General features: G+C 39.8%; 1 protein-coding gene across 3 annotated transcripts in view; it reads left to right on the top strand.

Moving 5' to 3' along the window:
* The window catches only part of ARID5B (AT-rich interaction domain 5B), a 169,517-nt gene that overhangs the window by 106,732 nt on the left and 37,537 nt on the right, over positions 1-25,248 (top strand). For 2 of the 3 annotated variants that reach the window (XM_074339490.1, XM_074339491.1), the window contains exon 5: positions 22,759-22,871. In XM_074339490.1, coding sequence (XP_074195591.1) covers positions 22,759-22,871 — 113 coding nt within the window. Of the gene's footprint in view, positions 1-20,848; positions 21,301-22,758; positions 22,872-25,248 lie in introns of those variants that run through there. The other variant, XM_019731792.2, reaches the window with a different exon arrangement.

Genomic DNA, 25,248 nt, shown 5'->3' on the forward strand with positions numbered 1-25,248 from the left:
GTTGTCCCCAGAAAAGGTAGTCCCTTGATTACTGTGTATAAATGCCCTACTGGAAACAGTCCTGTATGTAAAAGTCTTGTAGTTTAAGTATAATTCATTTTCATAGAGTGTTATTTGTAGAAGCAATGTTTTAAAGGTGGGTAGGGTAGGTTTCCAACCATGGGCCTGATATGCAGCTTTTAATTGAAATGACCATAAACATTGTAATTAATCAACTATGTACTCAATTATAAAGTATATAATTACATTCTGAACAGTAAAAAGCTTTCTAACGTGTATATAAATCAATTAAACAGGGTAATACAGTAACCGATCACATAAAATTATATTTAATGAGATGTGTCATCCATCACAGTGTTTTCCACACAGTTCTTATCTTACATCTCTGTGATTCATCCATGCCTTATTTTTTTGCTGCAACAAATCTCACAGTTAAGGAACTTCTTTATCTTGGCCATAGAATTTAGTGACGTTATTTTGAGCAGATTTACATGGGTATCTTTAAAGGAGTGTAGAGGGGGTAAGGTTTGGGGTCATTTCTGATGGCTTTTTGGAAAAATAATCTGGATTTGTCTGTCTGCCCTTACTTGTTATAAATTTCCCTATAACAAGCTTGGGCATTTGTATTTAAGTTGTGGTCTTGCTACTGTATCCACAGTTGGCATCTGTTGCCTTGAAATTAGTTAGATGACCTATGTTTGCTTGTGTACTTCCTGCAATAGCTGCTAGATATTACAACAGAGGTGTAATTAGAAAAACATGCTAAATACAAATTGCTCTTGATCAAGTCACTGCACGTTGAGAAGTATAGCTATTACTTGTGACTATATTGTAGCACTTACTCATATATTTGTATAAGTCCTTCAGGTTTTATGTGTATAATCATGCAGGTCATTCCAAGCAGGCTGACCTTGGGCCAGTGGACTTGAAGCAAAGGAAAAGTGTATTTGCATTTTTAACTTTGGCAAATTGGAAAATTTTCTAAAATATTTTGATAAATATATTTCAAAAATGTTCTAGAGGTGTTTGTATCTCTGCTGAAGATACACTAAAGACCCTGGTCTTGCAAATTCTTATATGTGCCTCAGAATAGATAATAAAAAGAAATATCTGAGTAACTGCTAAAGGGCTGGCTTTTTAGTAAGATGGTGATACCACTCATTTACCTCCTCCTCACCTCATTGCAGTTGGGTCCAGATCCCAAGTGGCTTTTCCATAAGTGAAGTCAGACTCATGCTGAGTAGCTATACCCAATCCTTGTTGCAAGAAACAAAACCACACAGAACAACTTGCCATTGCAGGGGTGCCAAATGGGGTGACCTAAGGACCTCCCCTCCATCTCCCTGGGAGCTCATGTGATTCTTTTGATACTCTCCTGCATTCTGTAGTGCGTGACTGTACATGTGTACAGTCAGTTTGTTCCTTCACGTTCCCAACTAACATGTGTTGTAAGCAACCATGTAATTGTATGTAGCCCTGCCTTAGGATATAGGGCTCATACAATAAAGAACAGAGCACAGTGCTAACCTTTGAGGCACTCACCTGCTAGTGGGAGCATGCTGGAATTAAACAGACACTTACAACATTATTGAAGTAGTGATAGAGCTAAGGGAATCCTTCTTCTCAGTTTCAGTAGACAGTGAGGAAGATACTTATTTTTTTATTTCAATTATTCCCTTGAATATTTTTACTGGAACTAATGTAATGGAGGGACTGGCAAGTTTTACAAGTGACTAACATATTAATCCCACTCTTCCCTTCTGCCTTGGAGATTGTCAGTTGACTCAGGGTTTAAAAATGGAACTTGATGAGATTTGCTCTAAAGATGTTGACTAATACCAATTAAACCCCTAAACATCACACACACAGATTGATTATGTCTTTTTCATTCTTTTTAAAGACCCAAAGATGCACCTAGTTAATAATCTGCTCCATGTCCTTAATAAAGAGCAGGCTAATTAAAAAATGTTTGCTAGCTGAAAATGAGTAAATGAAGAATCACATATTAACACAGGCATCGTCAGCCAGCAGAAGGAGCTGAACAGGGGCCAGTGGGGAATGAAAGGAGTAATTGTGAGCCCTTCATCACCGAGGATGGCATGCACAAGTGTAGAGTTGTGTCACGGAGGCAGCGTACCGGGGTAAGGAGGGTCTTGATGGGGCGTGCAGCCAGGTTAGTCTCCCCCTGTGTCTGTAATAACAGGATGAAAGAGCAGGGGAAACAGTCTGTTTCTCCTCTTCCTCCCTCCATCTCTCCTAATCCTGCCTAACCATTAAGCCCCATCCTGCCACAAGTCCTGCACCAACCTCCTTGAATCCCTCTGTGTGTCTCCTGAAGGCCTGCAGCAAAGAAGGTCTTCACCAGAGTGATGCATTGGTCTACCTCACAGTGCTGGTGAGAGGATACTCGTCCCGCCTGTGTGCTCTATACAGCCTAGCAATGCGGGACTTTTTGTGTTTTTTTGACCTTGCCTTTTCTCTCCCTTGAATCTAAACTTTTGTATATGCCCATCCTGGAAAAGAAACCATCCCCTTATGGCCTCACCCCTCAAACTGGCCAACTTCTTCCATCCTGCCGATTGCAACTTAAACATCGCTTCCTCAGAGAGAGGTCTTCCCTGCTGTTTCCATGAGTTCAGCACCCCACGATGTTCTCAGAGCTTCTACTCTTGCTCATTGATGACACCTACCCGTCCATTTTACCATATGTCTCGATTTTCTATGCCAGGACCTCAGATTTGTGGGAATAAGACCAAGGGATGTCTTGGGAACCGCTGTGTCCCAAGTATACAGCTTACATATCCTAGGTATCCAGTGAATGTTGAAGGGATGTTTCAGTTCTGACTCCCAGCAAACAAACTTGATGCTGTATCCCCGAAAAGCAAGAATCTTGTCTCGTATTTCTTTGGTGACCCTCATAAGGCTAATTGGTGCCGAAGAAATACTTGTTCAAAAGAATTTTTAATAATGGTATTACATTTACCTTAGCTCGGAGTAAGATGTTTCCTTTAACGATGTGTAGGGACAGGGAGAGGAATGAACGAGCTTGGGCTTGTTTCTTTCTTTGTTGAAAGGAGTTACGTAAGCGCAAAAATACTAGTTTATGGTATTGAGTGAGCAGTCGTAGGCTGAATGCGTGCCAGTTGTCACTGCATTGTGCTTTACAGTCTGTTTCCTCCTGGCCCTCTCATCTCAGGGAACAAAGTCTGCCTCCAGTAGGGTCTTCAAGCGGTCTGCTCTGCAGAGGCAGGTAGCACAGCACCAAGAAGAAGAACTCTGAAGACACATGAATCTGAGTTTCAGTCTCCACTCACTCTTACTTACCACCTTTGTGCTTGTGGGAAGTTACTTAACCTCTCTGCACCTCGGTTTTCTCATTTTTAAATTGGCAGTGATGATAGTGCCTGCCTCCAGGGGATATTGTGTGAGGATTAAGTGAAGTGCTGCACATAATGGTCTTAGCACCATGCCTGGAATGAAACACTTGATAAAGTTTTACGCTAAATCAAGGAAGATCTGCTAGCCTCTATTTGCTCTCCATAACTGTTTGTGGGACAGTTTGAGATGGCAGTAGGTGCACAGAGAGGCCTATGATTTATCTGTACAGAATATTCCAGAACCATGATGTTCTTACCTCCATTTTTATTCTCTTCCTCCCCTCCCACCATCCTAACACTTAATACAGATCGTACAGACCACTGTTAGTTCCAGGTATGCCATGCTGTCTTACCTCTGTGGCTTTCCAAAAGTCAACTTGAAAGTTTAGAATCATGTGTTTGTTTTAATATATTTTATCATTGATAAGAACCTTTGTTTTTTTCTTTCTAAGTACACTATCAATATTTTTCTAAATTGATTTCATAGGGAAGATGTAATCTTTGATTGGAATTAACCAAAGTGAGAATATATGTCTAAGAAATAGTGGGAAGTCAAATATAGGATCTATGACCCAGAAATAATAATGTTGTCAGTAATAAAAATAATAATAATAATAATAATAATAATAACACTTATTGGCTGGTTACCATATTCTAGGTACTATTCTAAACCCTGAATCATTTTATCCATTTTAAAGATGATGAAACTAATTACCCATGTGAACCATATAGTGGAAAAAGTATGTAATTACTTAGTCTTAGGACTCTATCCTGACTGAAAATTCTTTTTCTCCACTAATATCCAACAAAAGAAATGGCCTTGCCACAAGTTCTACCCTTGTTTAGATACTTGATTCAATTTATAGAAGTCTTATGTCTTTGTAGCTTGACCATGACATTGGAATGTGGAAAAAAAAAAATGTGGGGAAAACACACTATAAAATAAAATCTACATTTACTGGTAAGAAGCACAGAGCATTTGGCATCAGCGGAAAGCTTCGTCTTTGATGTGGAAAATAGAAGTTCTTACTGTTTCCATTTGGGTCAGAGAGAGATGATTACTCTATAAGTTTAGTGAGCTTTAAAGTTCGATGTAATAATCGACAAGCCACAAGTCGTCCTACCCTGAGGATATGCAAGTATGAAATACACATGTCAGAAAAAAATATGGTCAATGAGGAACCATGCACCAGGAAAAGCAGAAAATATTTATTAAGACAAGTCCTGGTTATCCTGTGAGTGAGACTTTGTTATAAGATGAGGTTTCTTGCTGAGTGGGGGGCTTAAAGGGGCTGATAAAAAAGACAGAGAAGTATAGATGAGTAATTTTTAGTGAATCATCTGACTCACGACCTACAGAAGCCAACAGCCTGCAGTGTCCCTATTCTGGACAGCAACCCAAGGAAAAAATGTATCATTTTGGGTACGGCAATGACCTATTTTAAACATTTTCCCCCTGTTTTTAAAAATGTTCACACAATTAATACCTCTTGCATGTATTCAACAATAGTTGCCTAGCAACCATCAAGAAGCATTTTTGGAGCCCAAAGCGTCTAAAAATGAATGAAGAGCAAGTAGAGTTTGAGTTATAGCTAAGATGACCAGGTTTCTAATACCAGTTTCAAAGCAGATCCTGCAAGAATCATGTCATGCATCCTTAAGAGTAATGAGATCTGGTCTGGAATCTTTAGAGATCCACTGAAATATCCTGTTCATCTTGGACACCTGCGAAAAGAGAATGTGTAAGATACAAGAGGGACCTCTAAGTATAGGTTGATCCACTTTTTTTTGCCTTGAGGCAAGCCTGCTTCCTACCTAATCCAAAATGGATGTGTAGATAATGGAGTTTTGGAAAACTCTTAAGAAGAAGCATTATAACACCTTCTCTGGTAACCCACTTTAGGATCTTGCAGCCTTTGGGCTGAGATCACTAGGTAAAGAACATGGGTTAATCAAGGAATTAAGTCCTCTCTTCATGTTACTGACTTATACCGTTGGTTGGCTCTCACAGTCATACCTTATTCAAAATGAAAAGAACCTAAGGAAACTTCCAGATCATAGGCCACAAACTCGGGTGCCCAGAGGTGCCAGCAGAGAACCTAGAGGGAGAAGGTCATGTGGGGCCTACAAGAAATTGGGAAGCAATAGATATCCATGCTCTGTCTAAAGAAGCAGTTCCAGTCTTTTGTTGTGTTGTAGGCGTAGAAGCACAGTGTTGTCAGATCTCTCAACCCTTTAAGAAAAGCCAGACATACCAATTTTTAAGTGAAAATATCATTACTTTCAATTGATGACAATAATTTTTAAAAATGTCCAAGCTAAGTAAACTATGCCACTGGACAGATTTGGTTCATGAATCTTGCCTAATGAACCCTTAACATTATACCTGAGGGACCTGAGGCCTGGTGAGTGAGGATACTATTCAAATTCAATAAAAATGTGAACTCCTTAGAGTCAGGAACTGTGTTGTTTTCTCTGTTTTATCCCCAGCTGGACTAGCACAGGATCAGTCATATGAAGGCAACTCAACAAATATTTCTTGAATCAAGAGTTACTAGATGTTAGAAGCAAAATCAGGACCTGAAATGCTTTTCTTAAATGACTCCTTTCTTTTTTCTCCTAAGTGACATTTCCTATCTTCTATATAGATAAAATGTACTCTTCTCTTTTGCCATGTAATAGCTTGTATAAAATGAGATCTGATTAATAAAAATGTTTGAGTGAAAACCCCAGAGGCAAAACCTATCTAGGGTTCAACCTCCCCATAGATTTTTCTATACTGGGACTCCTTCAAACAAAAGGTTGCTTTTCTTCTTGGCCAACCATATTCAATTCCATTAAATGTATTGTCTATTTGTTGAGCTCCTACAATGTGCAGAGACCTCTGTATGGTGATTACAAGATATAGGGGACTCAGATGAGCCTGGGGCTTCTGAAACATTCAACAATTAATTTAGAGAATGAAGATACTTGGCATAGTCTTTTTTTTTTTTTTCCCCCTATTTAGGCAACATTTTATGGTGTGGTAATTTCCTTTCTTTCCTTTTTGTTTTGAGATTTCAAGTTGCCCAAAATATAGAATCAATTATCACTAAGACATGTTCTCTTTTAATAATCCAGTTATTGCTCCTATGTTGGAAGGCTCTGCCAGAGTAGACAACAGCCAGCTATCTAGGAGGTATACCAGATGCTTGTGTCAAATGATCCTCTACCTTTCATTGCACTTATATTTTCTTACTGGTTCTACAAGGTGGTTACCTTTGTGCTGAGGGTTCGGGCATTTCAGAGTATCAATAACTCTCCCACAAGAGAACTACTGGCCTCTTAAAATGCTTGAAGTGATGTATTACTTACATGTGTCTATGCATATAATAGTAATAATAATAGCATCCACCATTTATTAGTGTCTTCTAGATACTGAATAATGTGTTAGGCATGTTGTCTCATTTTATCTCACTTGTAGTCTTTCTCCATCATAATCTTTCAAGATAGATATATAATCCCTTTTTGATAAATGGGCAAATTCAACCCCAGAAGGAGATGATGACTTGCCCAGTTACCTGGTTTGTGAAGTTAACAAAGAGCTACCTGCTCTCAAATCCTGTGCCCTCTTTACTCCCTTGTGAAACATGGGCGTCCAGCAGCAATTTTACCCACTTCACCAGCATTTTGGAGATGAAAGGAAAGATGCTATATCTTTTTTTCAGAAGTGAGCTCTAGGGGACATTTTAAACAAAGTGGATGATTTTGCATGATACTGAGTTTAATTTCAGAACGGCGTTCTTTGCTGGCAAAGATAATCAGATGTAGTGTCATCTGCAACCTCTGTGTGTGTGATTTCATAAAATTGGTGTAACAGTTTATTATTATAAAATTAGTATAGCATAGAACAAACCTGGGATGCAAGCCAGACGAAATAGACAATGAATAGTTATATAAGTTTTTGGAAGCACATGCAGTAGAACACAAGCTCACTGTATTTTCTTCTCAATTGTCTGCTGTTTGTTAATGTTTCCTTTTCAACATGATTGCATCTCAGTTTAATAGCACTTGCCATCTCAGGCTTTATGGTGCCAGGCCTGACATAGTTACATCCCCTCTGTGCTAAAAATATTGCATGTATATATTCAACCGCAGCCCGACATGTTTAGCTAATGGGTTACTCAGGAGCTATGCGCTTATATAATTAAGTGATGTATGTAATTTTGTGTTAACACATTTGCAATGTGTGTTTCCCTGGTGATTGCAATGCTTTATTCTGTGTAAAGTGTGACATTTTAATTCCCGCTAAACAATTTTCTACCTTGATTCGCCTTGTTTTTGTGGCAGGGGATTATTTTGCAATCAAGATAAAAGCATTATTTATGAAATTTCTAGACTATCCCATTACTGGGAATTTTTAACTGCAGATCAATCTCCTATTTTATTGATCTTTGTTAAAAATCTTTATTAGAATTTAAATTTAATCTCTACATTATGGATTTCCCAGACTTTTGTCTGTAGGCACTTTTTTTTTTAGGCAGCTTTGCAGGGATGGGGTTCCTTAAAAAGTAATTCTCACTAGACAGTCTGCCATATTCTCCAGGGACCTTGATTTCTCCTAGGTATTGCTGACTTTTCCTTCTTTAGGGTTTTCCAGGAGAGCAAGCATCCCTGTGGATTGGAGGTTCCTGGCAAAACAAGTCAGACCTATAGATTCACAGGACACGCAAATTTCTGTTAAGCATTTACGTGGTTGACAATAGCTGTGTCTCAGAATTACGTAGTGGGAACTAGAAAGTGGATGTACATTTTCCCCCCTTAGTAATGGCAGTCATGACGAAGGGAAGGTGCTACAGACAGCCCAGCCACCGTCCCTCTTCAGAGGTATTTCTTTTCTCTGGCGGGATCACTGTAGTTCAATAAACATTTATTAACCTTTTATTAAGTGCTTCCAAATTTGATACAGAGAGTCATTTGTTCCGTTAATGTTTATTGAGCACCTTCTATGACTATAGTTCAGTGACCAAGACAGACATCACCTCTTTAGAGTCTGGTGAGGAAGCGAGACACACAGACAATTTCAATGCAGGGTGCTAGGTGCTAGGATGCAAGCATACTTGATATAGGAGCTAGGGACAAAGAGTACCTCCACTAGCTGGAGATGAGGGAGAATAAGGAAGGTTTTTAAGGGATGTGATGCCCAATGTGAGTCTAGGAGAGTAGACTCCTAGGAGTAGCAGTTGGGACAAGAGGGCCAAAGGTCAAACAGGAAGGGTATTGTCAGCGGAAGCTCGGGTGCATGGACACACAGGTGTGAAGCCGTGCAAGATACTCGGGACCTCTAAGGCATTTGTTACGGTTGGAAGGTAACAAGGCCAGATGCTCCAAAGCGAGGTAGGCTGTGATCCATTTCTCCTGGCCCCCAGAGGTCCTGATTTCCCAAGGCCTGTCCTCATCCAGGGAGTCTCATTCAGCACAGCCCAACAAGAGCAAGCAGGTGGCAGGCACAGAGGCCAAATGCTGGAGTATTGCCCCAATGGCTTCGCAAGTGCTTTCCTCGTAGTCCCTCCCTCCCGTTTGGGTCTGAGCAAACAGCTGGGAGTGTGGTGCACAGAAGTCCTGCCAGAAGGACCCACGGTCCGTGCGCTCCAAGTGAGCTTTCTCAGTTGTGTGTTTTGGCATTGGAACACAGTGGGAATGTCCTTGTCAGCTCCCATTTGCCTTTATTAATTGCAGTTCCTTGGAAAGTGTGTTTTAATAACGTGGTCTTGGGATGACAGCGCTCACCCTGCAGGGACCCAAGAGGAGGTATTCAGGGCCCATTGAAAAGCCATCTGCTGCCAAGGCACTGCTGCTGATCCCATGCGGCCAGCAGACACCAGTGTCTATCACGGCTCTGCCACTAACTGTGTGACTTCGGGCAAATTGCAAACTCTCTGGGCCTTTTCTGATGTGCATGAAAGTAAGGGTTTGGACTAGATGGGATCTCAGGTTCTCCTTATGCTCTGGCATTCTATCATTTTTATAAAATTACTCAAATGAAGAATCCTACTATCATCACATCTGTGGATTCACCGACTCCTAGCAATGATCTTTTGGTTCCAAATCCATTTGAAAAGCCAAGAACCACTTTCTGCACTTCATGTCTTGGAATGATTCCCTGTCTCTATATAATAGTATTTTAGGAGGCCGTCTACATGAACACTGGAATCTAGATTCTAATTGTTGAAGATACAAAGGGAATCCTCAGGCCTCTAAATATTCCTATAATATATGGCCGTATGGATCAAGTAATCCATTTTATTACCAATGTCACAAGAGGCTGTCACCTAGCAGCTCTGTATTGTTTCCAGGCCCCGCCCCCACCCCCCACTTCCCTGAGCCCTGGGGATGTGGTTAATAACGTCAAAAGAATGTTTTAAAATTGCTCTTCTGTTGATTCCAAAGAGTCAGAGCCCTCACGTGGTTAGTAGAGTCCTGGGCTAGGAGTCAAATTCTAAATTTAATTCCAGCCTCTATGAACATCTTAGTTCCTCCTTTCCTCATCATTTATCCATGTTTCAGTTTTCTCATCTGTAAAATAGGCGTAAGATGCCTTGCTCTGCAGAAATATTTGCAAACAGCTTTGTTGTACCCAAGGATTGGCATTAAATTGGGGTAGGATATCATTTTTCTTTTCATAAAAGGCATTAAACAAAAGCACTTTTGAGTATGCACCTTGTGTAAACGCCCTGTGCTTTAAATGCTGATGAATTTCAGAGGTCAGCAAATATCCTCCCCCTTCTTTCTTATTATTTTTTTAATGCTAAACAAGGCTAACTAGGGAATTCATTTGGGAATAAAGAGACATGAAAGAAAGAGTATTTCAGCTTGCACAATAGTACAAAGAAGAACAAGCAGCATCATGTTTGCTAAAGATCTCACAGCTGTTTAATTTTGTAGTAAAATTACTTTAAGAACTTTGCTAATTCAAAGACAAAACCAAACAACTGTTGTTGCAAAACTGAACTTCCACATGCGAGTGGAAAAGTCAAGTTAAGATTAATCTACCCCTAAAATCATATTAAAAATACAGAACGTTTTTGTTAATGCTGCTGGAGGAGTGGCTTTTATCTAAAGAGAAGGCATAAAAGAGGGAAATGGTACATTTACTGGTAACAAGATGAAAAATAGTTTATGATCTCATGTACTTTGCCCCCAGCTTTTTCTTAAGCTGCTCAGTCTGTTTTAATACCAGGTTTGTTTGCTTTTTGGGGATGGGCCTGTAGGCAGGAAATTGTCAAAAGGCATACAGCAGAAACTTTAAATGTTGTTTTTAAAAATAAAAATTAAATACCAAATTGGGTAACCAGTTTTTCAACTTGGAGTTCATATTTTTATAAAATTTAGAGATTATGGAAAAATTCTGTACCTACACTTGGTCCTGTAAGTTTCAAGTTTCCATATGTTGCCTGTTGTCAGAAACAAATAAACTGCCCCCCCCCCCCTTTAAAGTGCTTTCTTCCATATTAGGTAATTATTCAGACTTCTTTCTTTGGTTCCTATAATTCCAAAATAGTTGGAACATCGATCTATTTTTGGTCATGAAGGAACTTTTAAAATGTGGGCATGATCTTTTTTTAAGGTTTGAAATCTCATAAAAATCAATTTGTCATATATATATATACCAGTTACAGTTGTAAACATAGTGAAGTAATTGTATTTCAAAAAGACAAAGTTCTAATTTCCATATTTCCCTAGCTTCCCACCCCCCACTCCCATCCTTCTCCACCTGGGAGGGCTGCTAAATGTAAATTCCAAAATATATAAAACAACATAAGGTTGTGATTTGACTATTTCTGTCAAGGATGAATGTTCTTACCTGTATTTGATTAAGCTCTCTTGTTAGTTTCTGGATTTTTATGATTTTCCCACGACATCACATAGATTCACCACGAGAGGGCAACCGAGAGTTTACTTTCAGCTAACAAAGCTAGAAAATGGTTTTAATATCAGTTTAGTGTTTTAGCTTGCTAAGGATTTATCTCCCCGCCTTCTGATTGCCACACATGCAGCCTCTGAGTTTCCACTTACAGCAATAATAATCCAAATAAAGTTCTTCTGAGGGAAAATATAGACAGACTGGTGCAGACAAGAGCTTTTGCCCAAATAAGGATCTCTTTTGTGGAGACCCCATGTGTTAGATAACCATCAGCTGACAGTTGGTCATGAGTTAATAATGTTGGATGCTGAAATATGCATACCATGTGCTATAAAAGAGTGTGGAGGACAAAGACAAATACTGCTATAGTTAGATATCAGAAAATGCTAGAGGTGTACAGTCTGCTTCACTAGATGTAGGTTGCACCACCAAACAACTTCATAAAGATTGTTATGTTTTAAGTATTATACAGTAGAAGGAATAATATTCATCGCCCGTTTTGTTGACGTTGTGGGGATTTGGGATTTAATCTCTTTGCATGTTACTGCCTGAAATGCTATAGCAACTCTCGCCTTCTAAGAAAAGAAAATATTTCCGAAGCTTATTTCCACTGCTGCCATTGTTGTTCTTTTATTTTTACAGTGGGAACCCCAAAAGGGTGGTAAGGGGGATCCCATAAAAGAATCCAGGTAGATGTGTAGCCCTTTGATTGGCATGTTATTTTTGGAGAGTTATTAATGTCTAATTATATTTCTGTGTTGCTGAGCCACAGGAATCAAAAAGTAAATGGGTGGAGGAAATAGAATTTGATTTCCGCTACTGCAACCAGTAATTTGGAAGTTTGGGACGATGGGCCACCAGGGCACTGAGCAGCCATCTTCTCAGAGCAAGGTCCGGTATCTTCTGGTGTTAATGATTGGGGAAAGAAGGTGTCTCCTCCTCTGCCCTCAGGGTTCTGGGCTTATTGGAGCCTGTCTTCAACCAACAATCTCACTTTCAGTCCTATAAAACTGTGGCAAAACCAAGAAGGCCACGCCTGGCCTTTAGGCTTGATTCTATCTGACCTCTCTACTTGCAAATTAAATCTCCAAAAAGGAAAAAACAACAGACATTTATTCAGCAGTTTGGGGTTAAGAAGCTTCTACCTTCCAAATTACCCAAATCAGGATCTATTTTCTCTGATTCAGTTTGCAAATGGCTTGCATTATACCCAACCCATGTTGGTAGCAGAAGAGAATAATTAGTAAAATAAATAATTAGCCTCTCATTTCTCTCTCTCTCTCTCTTCCCTTCTCCTCCCAAGTCTGTTGCCCAGGCTTAACATTTGCTTTGACATCTTAGTTAAGGAAGTTAATGAAACAACATCTTCATCAGGGCCATTTAGTAACCCTGAGTCAATGATTACCAGATTTGAATTTTACAAGGGAGACACCTCAGCTTCGGGAAAATTCTCAGATACTAACATCTGTGCATGACTGTCCTCCATAACAATGAATAAAATCCTAAATTATATTGAAACTCGAATCATCACTTTTGCTGATTATTCTAGCTTTAGATGTTAATCTTGTTCTGTCTGCTCTTTCACACATACTTCCAATGACATATCTATAATTGTAACACTCACTTGCTGACTAACCCAGCATCACCCAAGAGAAGATAATGCAAGCCACACGTAACTTAAACTTTTCTAGTAACCACATATCAAAAGGTAAAAAGAAATAGGTAGAGTTAATTTTAATAATATATTTTATTTAATATTGTATATCCAAAATATAATTTCAATATGTAGTCAATATAAACTGTTATTAACGAGATAGTTTACATTTTCTTTTTTCTTTTTTTTCTTTTTTGTATTGTCTTAGCAATCCAGTGTGTGTTTACACTTGTGGCACATCTCAGTTTTGGATTAGGCGTATTTCAAAGGCTCAATAGCCCCATGTGGCTAGTGGTGACCATGGACACAGGAACTCGAAACAGTTACAGAAATTTTTAATCTTATGCTGAAAAAGGGGAAGCAGTTCTAACCTCTTCTGTGTACTCTCTGTTCATCGTAAGATTTACGTTAGGATTTCTGATGGTATCTGGCCGTTGTTTCTCCACACTCATTCTGATTCACTGAGCACTCTAGTTGTCCTTATTTAATATACCACAAGGAGTAGGGGCCTTGTCACAGCCTTTCCATGCACAACCCAGACCCTTCTTACTGTGGACCCTCACTCCGTCCTACTCCAACACACTCTCTTTTCTACCATCTGTGAACTCCTTGGCATTACTGCAGAGCTTTTAAAATCATTTTCTAGTATTGAGGTTCACCTATATCCACAAACAAATGAAACTCAAAGATGGCACTCGTAGCTCATAAAGAAGGAAGGGATGGGAGGGATCTATCTTAGCAAAGAAAATTGTCTCAAGAGTCTCAGACAAACAAGAAGAGTCATCATTTTACTTTTAAGTAAGATACAGTCCTACTTCCTAAATTATTCTTCCTGAAATGTAGACAAGCAGAAAAAGAGTGAAAAACCCCTTTAAACACACATTCCTTTTGTGATTTAAAAAAAAAAAAAGAAATTGGGAGTTTATTACTTGATGACCTTTTACTTTTTCTTATGTGTATGTGTTTGAAATACTGAAATGTCTCTCATAACACGTTAGTCGAAGTCTGTAAGAAGTTAAATATCTCCATGTTAACACACACACACACACACACACACACACACACACATATTCCCTTTTACTTATTTCCAAGTGGGGAATGTTTTCTTAGAGATGTAGCAAATCAGTTATCCTCAATGTTGAAAATAGGAGATCTCATTTCCAAACCTGGAGAAATGGCTGAACAAGAATGTTCTGTTTATATATGAGTTTAAAAACTGTTCTGATATTTACCGCTCCTTGCCAGGCTTTTCAGTACAAAAATGTAGCCTTCAATTCTGTGCTGTCACATTCAATAGTAACACCACAGAACAGATCAATCATGAACTAGAATGAGCGGGTTTATTGATTGAGAGAGAGAGAGAGAGAGAGAGAGAGAGAGAGATTAATTCTCTATGTTTAAGAGGTCTTATCTTTATAAACTTCATAAATTATAGAAATCAAAATGTCCTTAAATAGCATTCCCAGAGTGGGTCCTTAAATAGCCTAAGAAAAAGGACAAGTATTTTAAATTAACATTCTATTCTTATTCTAGACAATCATACTAAGAAAGACTAAATCTGTGTTTATTGGATAGTTTTATTTAAAAATGAAACGAGTTATTTTGAAATCTTAAGAAAAAGATTTTTCTTAAGAAAAACTTAAGAAAAACCACATAATGAACATTGAAACAACACATTCATGCTATTAGGTTGGTGCAAAAGTAATCGCAGTTTAACAGGTTAAAAAATAATTGCAAAAACCGCAATTACTTTTGCACCAACCTAATAATTGTAATAGCTTTCATAGAGTGTTTTTCTCAACATCCAGTATCGTCTTCTCCATTAAGCGAGGAGCCTGGGACCTGAAAATAGCTGGTGGGTACCTGATCTCTGGGGAAGACTACAGTAGGAGAAACAAGTTGTCCTGTAGATGTGCAAGTGGAAGTTTGAGCTACTATGGCGTTTTTAGAATCCAGTTTTTATTTTGCTGAGTTTGCAACTTCATGACAAGACCTTGCATTCGGTGAAGAAAATCAGACCCTTTGCGTGCAGTATTAACACCTAGACAGCACTGCCACCTGCAAGTGAAGGACCAAGCTAAGTCCTCAGGTATCAAGTGCCCAGATACAGAATATTTGGAATTCTAAGGCAAACGACTCTTCCCATGGACTCCTGAAGCCATGGTAGATAGACCTCATTACTCTGAAGATAAATAAGCCTTTGCAAAACAGCTATGAGCCACCATCTCCATCCTCTTACAGGTCCTGGAAGGCACCTTTCACTGAGAATGGTTCCCCTGGAGGATACTGGGGGCAGCCAGAACAGGCTGAAGGGAAAGTAAGAGTTTGAAAAGTCTGGCATGGATTGCAATTTCCTTCCTTATTTCCAGAATTCTCTTTTAAAGAGTCAGTCTTCTGAAAACCTAGGCTCTCTACTCACTCTACACGTAGGTTTAGCTCCCAGATTTTTCCTTATTCTGCAAGTGGTAGTGAAAAGCATCTAGTGGGGCGGCCGCTTAGCTCAGTTGGTTAGAGTGCAGTGCTCTTAACAACAAGGTTGCTGGTTCAGTCCCCACATGGGTCACTGTGAGCTGCGCCCTCCACAACTAGATTGAAACAACTACTTGACTTGGAGTTGATGGGTCCTGGAAGAACACACTTAAAATAATTTTTTTTAAAAAAGTGGGAAGAAAAAGAAAAGCGTCTAGTAATCCCTTTCTTCTTTGTCAGTGCCCTTGTAGACAACCCTAGTGTAGACTTCTGGAACATTTCTGTATTCCTTTGGAATTCACTACGTCATTTCAGAGTAATATATAATAACATTTGGTCATTTAAATTTCTCTCCTTCTTCAAGACACAGAGAAGAAATAAAGATAGAAATCTGCCTGTCACTGCTGGTAAAATCTAGCTGAAAAAGAGGTTTGCTTGTGTTTTAATGGCAAGAATGCACAGAGTCACATGCTTTCAAACCAATTAGCCCTAGTACAGATGAGCAAGCAAGTCGCATTCCATTTATAGGGTGGGGGAAGGGGAGAAGTCAAATAATCTGTATTTTTAAGTGTTTCTGAGAAATGAAGACCTTCAGGGCAGAAAAAAGGTGGATCAGGAAATAGCTATGCAAATCACATGCCAATGAAATTACAAAAATTTTGATCAGGGGCATTAACAATTGCTCCAGCATTCACAAGTATGAAACAAGGAGTGAGTAAGACTGGGCATGTTTTGGTAAGGATTACAAGAGTGTTTACTTACATGGTTTGTTGAGTAGTCAATGAAGTCCATGGCTGTTTTCGACTTAAGCTGCCCAAACAGTCCAGGTATGACAAATGCACTAAATGCATTCCACTTATATTAGTGGCTCTTGAGGTTCTCAATGATTTTGACAAAGAGCAAAGTGACTGGACCTCATCTAAGGCCTGTTTCTTCTTTTTTTTTTCACCCTCTTTCTAACAACTACTCGCCTTTCCACAGGAGGTAGAAGGAGACCTGGATTCTGTGAGAGCGGAATTCATTGGAAATGCTAGATTGTAGTTAGCAGGGACTGTGGTTCAAGCAACGACAAGGTATGGCTTGGGCTGTCGCAAACTCGGACACTCAAAGCGGCCAAGACATCCAGAGTGGCTAGAGCCATCATTTCTCTGGGACATGTCAGTCATTGTTCAAGGCTGTGTGGTCTTGGTGGCATTTGAAAGTGAAAGCATTTGAGTTTGGCTCTAGTGTCGGTTCACAAGTCTGGACTCATCTTTTTAATGCCTTTATTTAAGAAAAAAGATTACCCTTAAAAAGGGAACTGTCAGAACAATAATAGAAATGATAACATAGCTTTTTTTTTTTTACTGTGCCTGTTGTTTTAAATTCACCATTTAAGTTAGAACGTCCTACAAGATAGAGTTGTGCTTGTTAATGGCCCTGTGTGTTCATATCTCAGACAACACATTGCTTGTCAAACATTTCTCTTGGGTGTGGAAGACTGTTTATAGAAAAACAGAATAAAAGTAAATTTGAACACTCGTATTCTTAAATCTCTATGTAAGTAATGCTTTGCGAATTCATGGAAAGACTCAGCCAAATGACAGATGTAGAGTACCAGCCGCCACAGTTTTCTTGCACCACTCTGTCAGGTGTGGAATAGTGAGTATATAGAATACAGCTGGATTTAAAATAAAAATTTCAGGAACTCATTTATGAATTTTTAAAGTAAAAATGTTGTCTTTAAGTTAAAGCCAGAATGAGGGCTGAGAGCTTCTGTTTTTCTTTTCTTTTTTTCCAAGTATTTGAAAACTGAAATTCTGTAAGAGATTATCTGTGAAATGCCTTTCTTTTATTACACTCATAAATTTCAGGAGTGGCTTTGATCAAGCTTTCTGCCATTCTTGGTTTCTAATCTTTTATTCATACGTTAATAGCTTTAAAAACACTCATCCTATTTTTGTTGTAGTGAAAGAGGAAGTTTCTAAATAGTCAAAAGGGAAACATTGAAAATAGAACACAGTAAATGATAACTAAATTAGGGTAGGTTGTTTTTCATTTTTTTTTTTTTTTTTTTTCCAGAAAGAGCAATGCTCCATGCTGAAACTTGCCAGAGTATTTTAAGATTATTGTCTATAAAGAAAATGTTCCAGAGAATTGATATCCTCAGAGGAAAGGCATTACAGAAATGCAAAGTATTATCAGTAATGTACACTATACATAGAACAATGTTTGTCAGTCCCTAATACTTCAATCCGTGGAGTTTAATTTCTGGCTTGTGTTTATTGTGTTTAAAACACACACACGCATCAAATGAGTTAACGCTCTGCCGACTTCCTCTAGACATTAACCTTGGGGGTCAAACTCGGAGGAAAACGATGACTGGTTTTCCATTCTCCTAATTCCAGTCCCCACCAACAAGTAAATCCTTTCTCTGAGTGGAAGATCACAAAGAGTTTCTCGAGAGAATATGTAGCTGCGTTGGCAACAAAATCCTCTCCACAAAATGAGATGAAAGAGTTGTTAACTGATGAGTCAATCCAGCTTTTATAGCAGTTTATCTTCATGGTATTTCCAAGAGCATAAATGTTATTAGAGAGAGAGAGAGAGAGAGAGAGAGAGAGAGAGAGAGAGAGAATAGGTCATGACAGGAAGAACACAGTTGAAAAAAACAGGAACATTTAAGCCAAAAGCAATTTACTTTGCCAGTAACTGGTTACATTTCCTTTGTTTTATTATTATTATTGCAAGAGTTGGGGTTGAGATGAAAGTTTCCTACACCTGCGCTGACACATAACTTGTGAGAACCCATTGTGAAGTAAATATATAAACGAATGCCTGCAACTCTGGGCTTCTAGACACTTTCAGAAAAAAAACCACAAAAACTTGTTTTGCTATGTTGTCTTTAAAAAGAGACTAATTCATCAATATGTGAAAGAGTTTAAAAAAAAAAAAGGAACAATCAAAAGAAAACACATAGGTTAGCTGTCCTTGTAGCCTGGAGCACTGGCTATCACTGATTCTCCTGGAATTAACACCTATAGAAATAGCAGTGACTTCACAAAGGTGAATACTTGTTAATTTCATGGCACTGAGTAAGAGGAACAGATGGGCAGTCAGAGAGGAAAGATTTTTGAAAAACCACAGAGATCTTTTCAGTGATGAGGCAGCAGAGTCAGTTGGCCCACTGCAAGGGAGTAATGTGCATAGTGCTCTGATTAAGTTTTATTGGAACTCGGGCTTCAGTGGAAGTCTTTTTACCTACTGCTGCGTCAGGACTGATGGTGACCCTGCTGTCTGTCAAGCCTGTGGGATGCTGTTTGCTGCCTCAGATGGGCTGCAGCACCTTCATGCTATGTGGTATTTGAGAGTGTTTTCCTTTGGGGAAAGCTCCCTGGAGACTGCCAGCTCAATAACATAAATACCCCATTATGAGACCGAGAGTGTGTGTGTGTGTGTGTGTGTGTGTGTGTGTGTGTGTGTCTACTAGAGAGAAGTTACTTAAAGCAGGGGCTCTGGATAAAGTCCAGTTGCATGGGCTGGAATCTTTCTGCTACCAGTAACCAGTGGTGTGACCTACACAAGAAGTTTCCCCTCTATCTCAGTTTCCTGATCTGTAAAATGGGATTAATAGTCATACCTTCCTATTGACTTGTGAGTTTTAAATGAGGTTACGTGCTAAGTGCTGGCTGGCACAGAGAAAGTGCTCAGTAAGTATCAGCTATTATTATTCATATATAGTATTGAATACATTTGTGGAAGGAGTGTTGACAGTATTCTATGAATGAGCCAGGCCAGGGTTGGTTAGTGGGTTATATACACATGGAAAAGTAACTAACTGCATTTACTGCTTCACACTATTTTTTTTTTTTTTTGAAGTAGAACTGACTTGAGTCAGTTATGCTATTGGTCGGCGTACTGCTGGCTTTCCAGAATGGCTTTGTTGCCAGAGATCAGTCTCATCTAAAGCACTAGAGCTGGTGTAATACTGGAATCTAGGACTTAGGTTCTCCCAGTAGGTACGTAGCCCTTAGTTGTCAAGGGGAAGGCAGGTTTAGGTTGATCCAGGGTAGCTGGGACAAGATGGGGTTTCCATAAAAGAATTAAAGACCAGAGTCTCCTTCCCACCCCTGACCACCACCTTACCATAAAGCCTTTATTTTCAGTCACGCACCTAGCCAATGATTTGTCTTGACACTGTAGGAAAAACTAATGTAGCTGGGGTACCAAAATTTTCACTCTCCCCTCAAACCAGCCCCTCCATCCCAAAGCTTCACCTGGGTTCTTGTGGATCCAAAATGTGTCAAACTGTATGATGGGAATCCCACCCAGTCCTGCATGCTCCGCTCCCCCCAGGGACTTTGAACATCTACACCTCAGGGCATTTGTTCCTTGCATGGGACAAGATTATGGCTCCCTGAGATGCTAGTCACAGTGGCTTAACAGTAATCAGAAATCAAAGGCCACAGGTTTACTGTCTCCGTTCCCACAGCAAACCCAAGTCACTGGTTTCTATTCCCAGTGCTCAAGGCTAAGTAATAAAGGTGAATGCAGTTTTACAGGTGCCCACTGTATACATGTGGTCAGATTGGCAGGCCCAGCTCATGAAGACACAAAGGAGATATATGTGGACATCTTTATTTCCATTAGTCACTCGCTCATTCAACAAATTCATATTATGCAATGCCACCTCCTGGGCGTGTGCTGGGACAGATGAGAGATGAATCCGACCTGATCCGGCCCTTAAGGACTCTCCAATTTAGTATTATAATAAGCCATAAAATACAGCTAAAGTACAAAGAATACAGTGAGTGATACCCTGCATAAGAGAAGGTCACAGAAGGAGTTCAGAAGGCAGACTAAAAGAGGTATTTGAGTTTGAGACTTGAGTGATTGGTGGGATTTAACTAACATACCTGAAATGTCAGTGTACTTGCCTTACTAGAAACAAGAAGCTTTTTTTCTCTTGACCAAATCCCATTTAGAGTTGAAGTTTGTGTGACCAGAATATTAGGTCCTAGTGTGTTCTAAATTTGTAATTCTCAGAATCTTCTGGGGAAGGACATGTGCTTCTCTGGGTTCAGAAAACAGCTCAAAGAATGGAGAAAACAGACCCGATTTGGAGATGACTTATATCGTCAGTTCCTGGAACCTTTGTCTTTATTTAAAACAGCCTGTTCAATGCAAGTTCTCTCTATGGAAAAGGCCTTTGGGATTTGAAAGCTTTTCTAGAAATAAATGCCTTTTAGGTTTAAATGCTTTTTGCCAAAATGTTAGGAAGGAAAGATGATAGTAACAAGTCTTAGAACAGAGGCGATATTGTCTTGTTTCTTTTTGTGAAATGCCTCAGACCTACCCCAAGTTTGTTTCTGTCAGCTTTCTGCTCTGCTATTATTTTGATAAGGGACCTGAAAGTACACCCTTCCCCCTGCGGTCATTAAAGTCTTAGCACTTGGGTCAGTTGTGGAAACACTTCTGTGCTACCCCACTGTCTTCAGACCAGGAGTCCACACCCTGGCTCCTGTGTCAGCCCTGGAAGGTGGCAGCAGGCTCTGACAGGGGAGCAGAAGGTTAGGATCCACAAAACAGGCCAGATGAAATCACCAACCCCGAGGAGGGAGGGAGGTGGAGAGAGCAGGGTCCTCCCTGCCAGTCTGGCAACTCCAGCAAAGTCCTCAGAGCTCATCCCACACACTCCGTGCTAGTCACTGCTGTGTGTTTACATGAGTAATGGAGCTGCCGGGGGAGGGGAGTTGTAAGCAGAGCGCGGAGCCTGGCCGCTCTCATTCGGAGGGAAGCTGACATCCACACCAAGTCGACTGGAGACTTCCAGGGACGTGGCCGGGAAGCAGTCAGTCACATGCTGTAGCTTTCATGAGCACAGACATCATCAAGCAGATGTTTGTCGACTGGAATGGGTAATCGCTACTTTCTCTTTGCTTGATTTGTGTTTGTGAGCTTGTTTGTTTACTTTTGATAATTCCAGGCTGGTTTTTGGGGGGATGGACTTTAAGACAAACGTTTTTTCGAGGGGAATGAGAAGAGGGAGAGCTCATTTGGGAGGGGCGCCTGAGCTGGAGCCCCAAAGCCACTTTTTAAACTTTTGCCTGATTATAAACAGCTTTGCTTTCCTGAGCTTTAGAAACAGCCAACTGTTATCCACAGAAGAAAATTGAATTAGTGGGATTAATTGTGTTTGTGAGATGAGTACAATGTTAAGTGTCCTACAACCACTCACTAACTGGGTGACGTGAGTAAGATTAATAACAATTAAAGAGGTTTCAGTTGTTCAGATTTGGCATTGTCACAATCATACCTTAAAGTAATAAAAAGTTGTGGGTACCTGGAAAGGTCTGAAAGAAATTGCTTGGGGTATAATAATTCATTCGTTTGGAATTCTTCAAGGGCTAGTTGGTTAGTTGGTTTGTTTTACTTTTGTTTGACTTGGGTGACTGATGAAGTTAAATGTGAAAGCTGATGCCGGACAGCCGTAGCAGTCAGTAAACAGCAGCCTTTCTGCGCCCCCCCCACGCCCCCCCCACCACTTTCTATATGGATCTGAAAGGGATTCAAGCTCAACATCAAGGATGAAATGTAACTTTGATTTGTATCTTGTGTATGGCTTTTAAAAAACATAATCTCCAAGGAATCTGTCTATAACCACAGTGTGCGTGATCTTTGCAAGTTGTTTTAAATAACCCTGAAGATTGTCATAAAAAATGTATACATTGAAATGGAAAAGAAAATGTACTGATTTAAATGTATCTGCCAGGTTTGTTCAGATTTGAAACATGTTGGTTGCAATACTATTAGTAAATACATGTAACAATATTTTTCAGATTGTTGTCATGAATGCCTCTTTCTATAGTTCTTTCTCTCTAATTTGTATCATAATTTGAGAAAATGCTGGTGTCTCCACTTTTGAAGAGAGATGTTTTCAAATGTGACATTACTATGATACCATAATGGGTTTACATATCACTTAGGTTTCTGAAAACAAAATGTACAACAGAAAACAAAGAATGATCTCGGAGCTTGGCTCAGGGGCTGTCTTTCAGCCCAGCGTGTTGTATGTCCTTTCTAACAATGGGGAAGTGCATGTTCCTCATCATCCTTTAGCTAAGGGCTTCATTTTATTTATATTAATTAGATATGTCAAAGTGTAATACATCAGCTTTAAGAAAGAGGTACAGAATGTATGGCCTTCCAAGATGCAATCTTTCAGAGACAGAAGAATAAAATGAGGGCTGGATACCCCCAGATGTGTACATATCTCTGCACACATAGGGGGGAGCACTGTAGGAAGAGTCTCTGTTTTTAATAAGGAAACCCATGCCAATGAAAATGTGCATCAATTGTTCTCCATTTGTTTTCAGCGCCAAATCTTAAAGGGAGACCACGCAAAAAGAAATCATGCCCACAGAGAAGAGATTCATTCAGTGCTGTAAAAGATTCCAACAACAATTCTGATGGCAAAGCCATTGCCAAGGTACAGTTGTTCACTCCCTGGTTTTCATTTTGCTGTATTTTAAACTTGTTCCCTTTTCTCTGTAGCTCTCTGTTCTTGTGTCGTAGTGGCAGTTTCCAATTCCAAATCTGACTTTGGTATTCACAGCTCTCTGTCCCTGCCCCCTCCCTTCCCCTGGGTGGTGAAGGGTGGGGGGTGGGGATGAAGTGTAGGCAATTTGATTAGTCAACTGAAAGACTTCCCACCTCCCAGTTTGGCCTGTTGGGTAAAGGACAGATGATTAAGCGCTCACGTCATTGAGGCTGAGATTTCATAGTAGGTGACACAATGACATAGTTTTTACTCTGCTTGTATCAAAAATAGACCAGCTGAACCATCCTCTTTCTGAATGTGTTCAGCTAAATGTGATTCAGAGATTAATAGAGGATGAAATTAGAAATGGCTAGAATTAATCTCTTTAGTTATGTTTTTCTTTTTCAAAATCACCTCTAATTTACCTTAGGGTAAAATTCAAGACACATAGTAAAATATTTACATGTATACCTATACCCATATATGCATTTATGTATTTTCAAAGATCTTTCGTAATGCAGAATGAGAGTCCAAATTCTAGACTAATTTTTCAGGATCCAGGCCCGTTTGGCCTAAGCATTCTTTGGAGTCTTGGACGTGCATGCTTGAAATGTCACTTTGTATTTTTAGACTTATCTTTTTTACTTTTGTGGGCTTGGATCAGCTTTCCGCGGTTCTGTTTACGGGTGTTTGCGTTTAGGTATTGTTTCTTCACCAAAGACAGCAGTAGCCCCTTTAGGACCTGAATTGAAGACCAGATTTCAACTGATATCATGTTTCCAGATCCAAGGACTAAACTTATGAAAGTGGGGACATTTTGATTATTCATGAATTTGGGAGAATCTGATGTAGAAAAACATCAATTCAGTGCTGTGTTGAAAAATCTATTTTTTCTGCCATGCGCTCCACACCTCCTCCCAGTGTAATGAAGCAAATCCTAGACATTCATATTCTATAAATCTTACCTTCAAGGATGATTGTTTCATCAGGAAATTCTGAGGACTTTTTGGTTAGGATTTCTTCATGCTTCCAAGATTGCAAAGGGTTAAAAAGAGATCAACCAGTAGAAATGTATATTTTCTGCCTAAAAACAAATCTGCCTTTCCTTAAAGTTATTTTTGTTTTGTTCATTTAACCATCTGCAAAGTGAGTCCACCTGGACACCAAATATGACATTTTCTAGTAATTTGGACATCTTGGCCTTAGGACTGCCTCTCTAGGGCTTTGGCTTCCATGGTCTTAAAGAATGTCAGCAGGAACAAGGATGTCAGCAGGAACAGTTTATTCCCTATGATGTGGTTTGCAAGATACTGAAGAATGGAGTGAGGTTTTAGGATTGTAACATTCAACGGCACTTGTACTGCCAGTCTTGTGTTGGCACGTTGCCCTATACCTTTAAGGTGACATCATGTGTTTATCCCAGCATGTTCTTTACCTGAGCCCAGCACGATGAAGCTCCTTCTCATATCATTTGAAGTCACAACCAACGCCTGCCTCTGGGAGTTTTCTAAAACTCATAACAATTGACGTGAACACACACCTTCAATCTCTCTCCATGGAAGGCAGCTTTGGACTCACACTAGGATCCACAAAACCGAAGAGAACAGGAGCCTGTTCTGTATTTGATGTTCACTGACTTATCCTTCTTAGGACAGATAGTAGTCAAGCCTGGGTTTTTTAAGTGATCTTTTTCACCTTACCTCCCACCAGTGCAGCCATTTAGAATCTTTACGAGGAGGAGGATTATCCTTCCATCATTGGTTTCAAAGGGGAATATGGATGTCCTGCGGCAGCCAGCTCTCGGAGACTGGTCTAAATGCCCAGCTCTTCTTGGAGTCTTGGATTTACAGTTCTACCTTGGCTGCCTCCAATGGGTCAGGCAAGACCACTTCACAGAAGAGAGAAACTGGTACATATGAAGTATGGTGTGCCTATCTGTTGGCACCAACAGACTGAAGTAAAATCCCTACAGAATGAACAAGCCACATCTGGGGCCAGGACAACCATGACACAAGGCATTTGTGTTATAAATAGTCTTTTCCCATGAAACGCTGCCGTAGAGATGATAAGCCTGTGGCCATCTGATCATTCGCTGAACTGGGAGCAACGTTTCAAGTGACGGTTAGTTTGCTTTATGACCAAGAGCTGTTTGACTGTTATTGTCAAGAGTTTCTCAAACAGACCCATTACTATGGATAAGTACCAGCTGCCTGCTGTGTCACATAGCAGAGCTCTTACGGTGAGAATCCACTAGGTTTCTTGTGGGCCTGTCTGGAAAATCAAGTCGAGTAATTTGCCTGTCGCCATCAAAAGGTTGCACTCTCAA

The sequence above is a fragment of the Rhinolophus sinicus genome, linkage group LG07 (assembly GCF_036562045.2).
Source record: "Rhinolophus sinicus isolate RSC01 linkage group LG07, ASM3656204v1, whole genome shotgun sequence".
In the NCBI taxonomy this organism is placed as follows: Eukaryota; Metazoa; Chordata; class Mammalia; order Chiroptera; family Rhinolophidae; genus Rhinolophus; species Rhinolophus sinicus.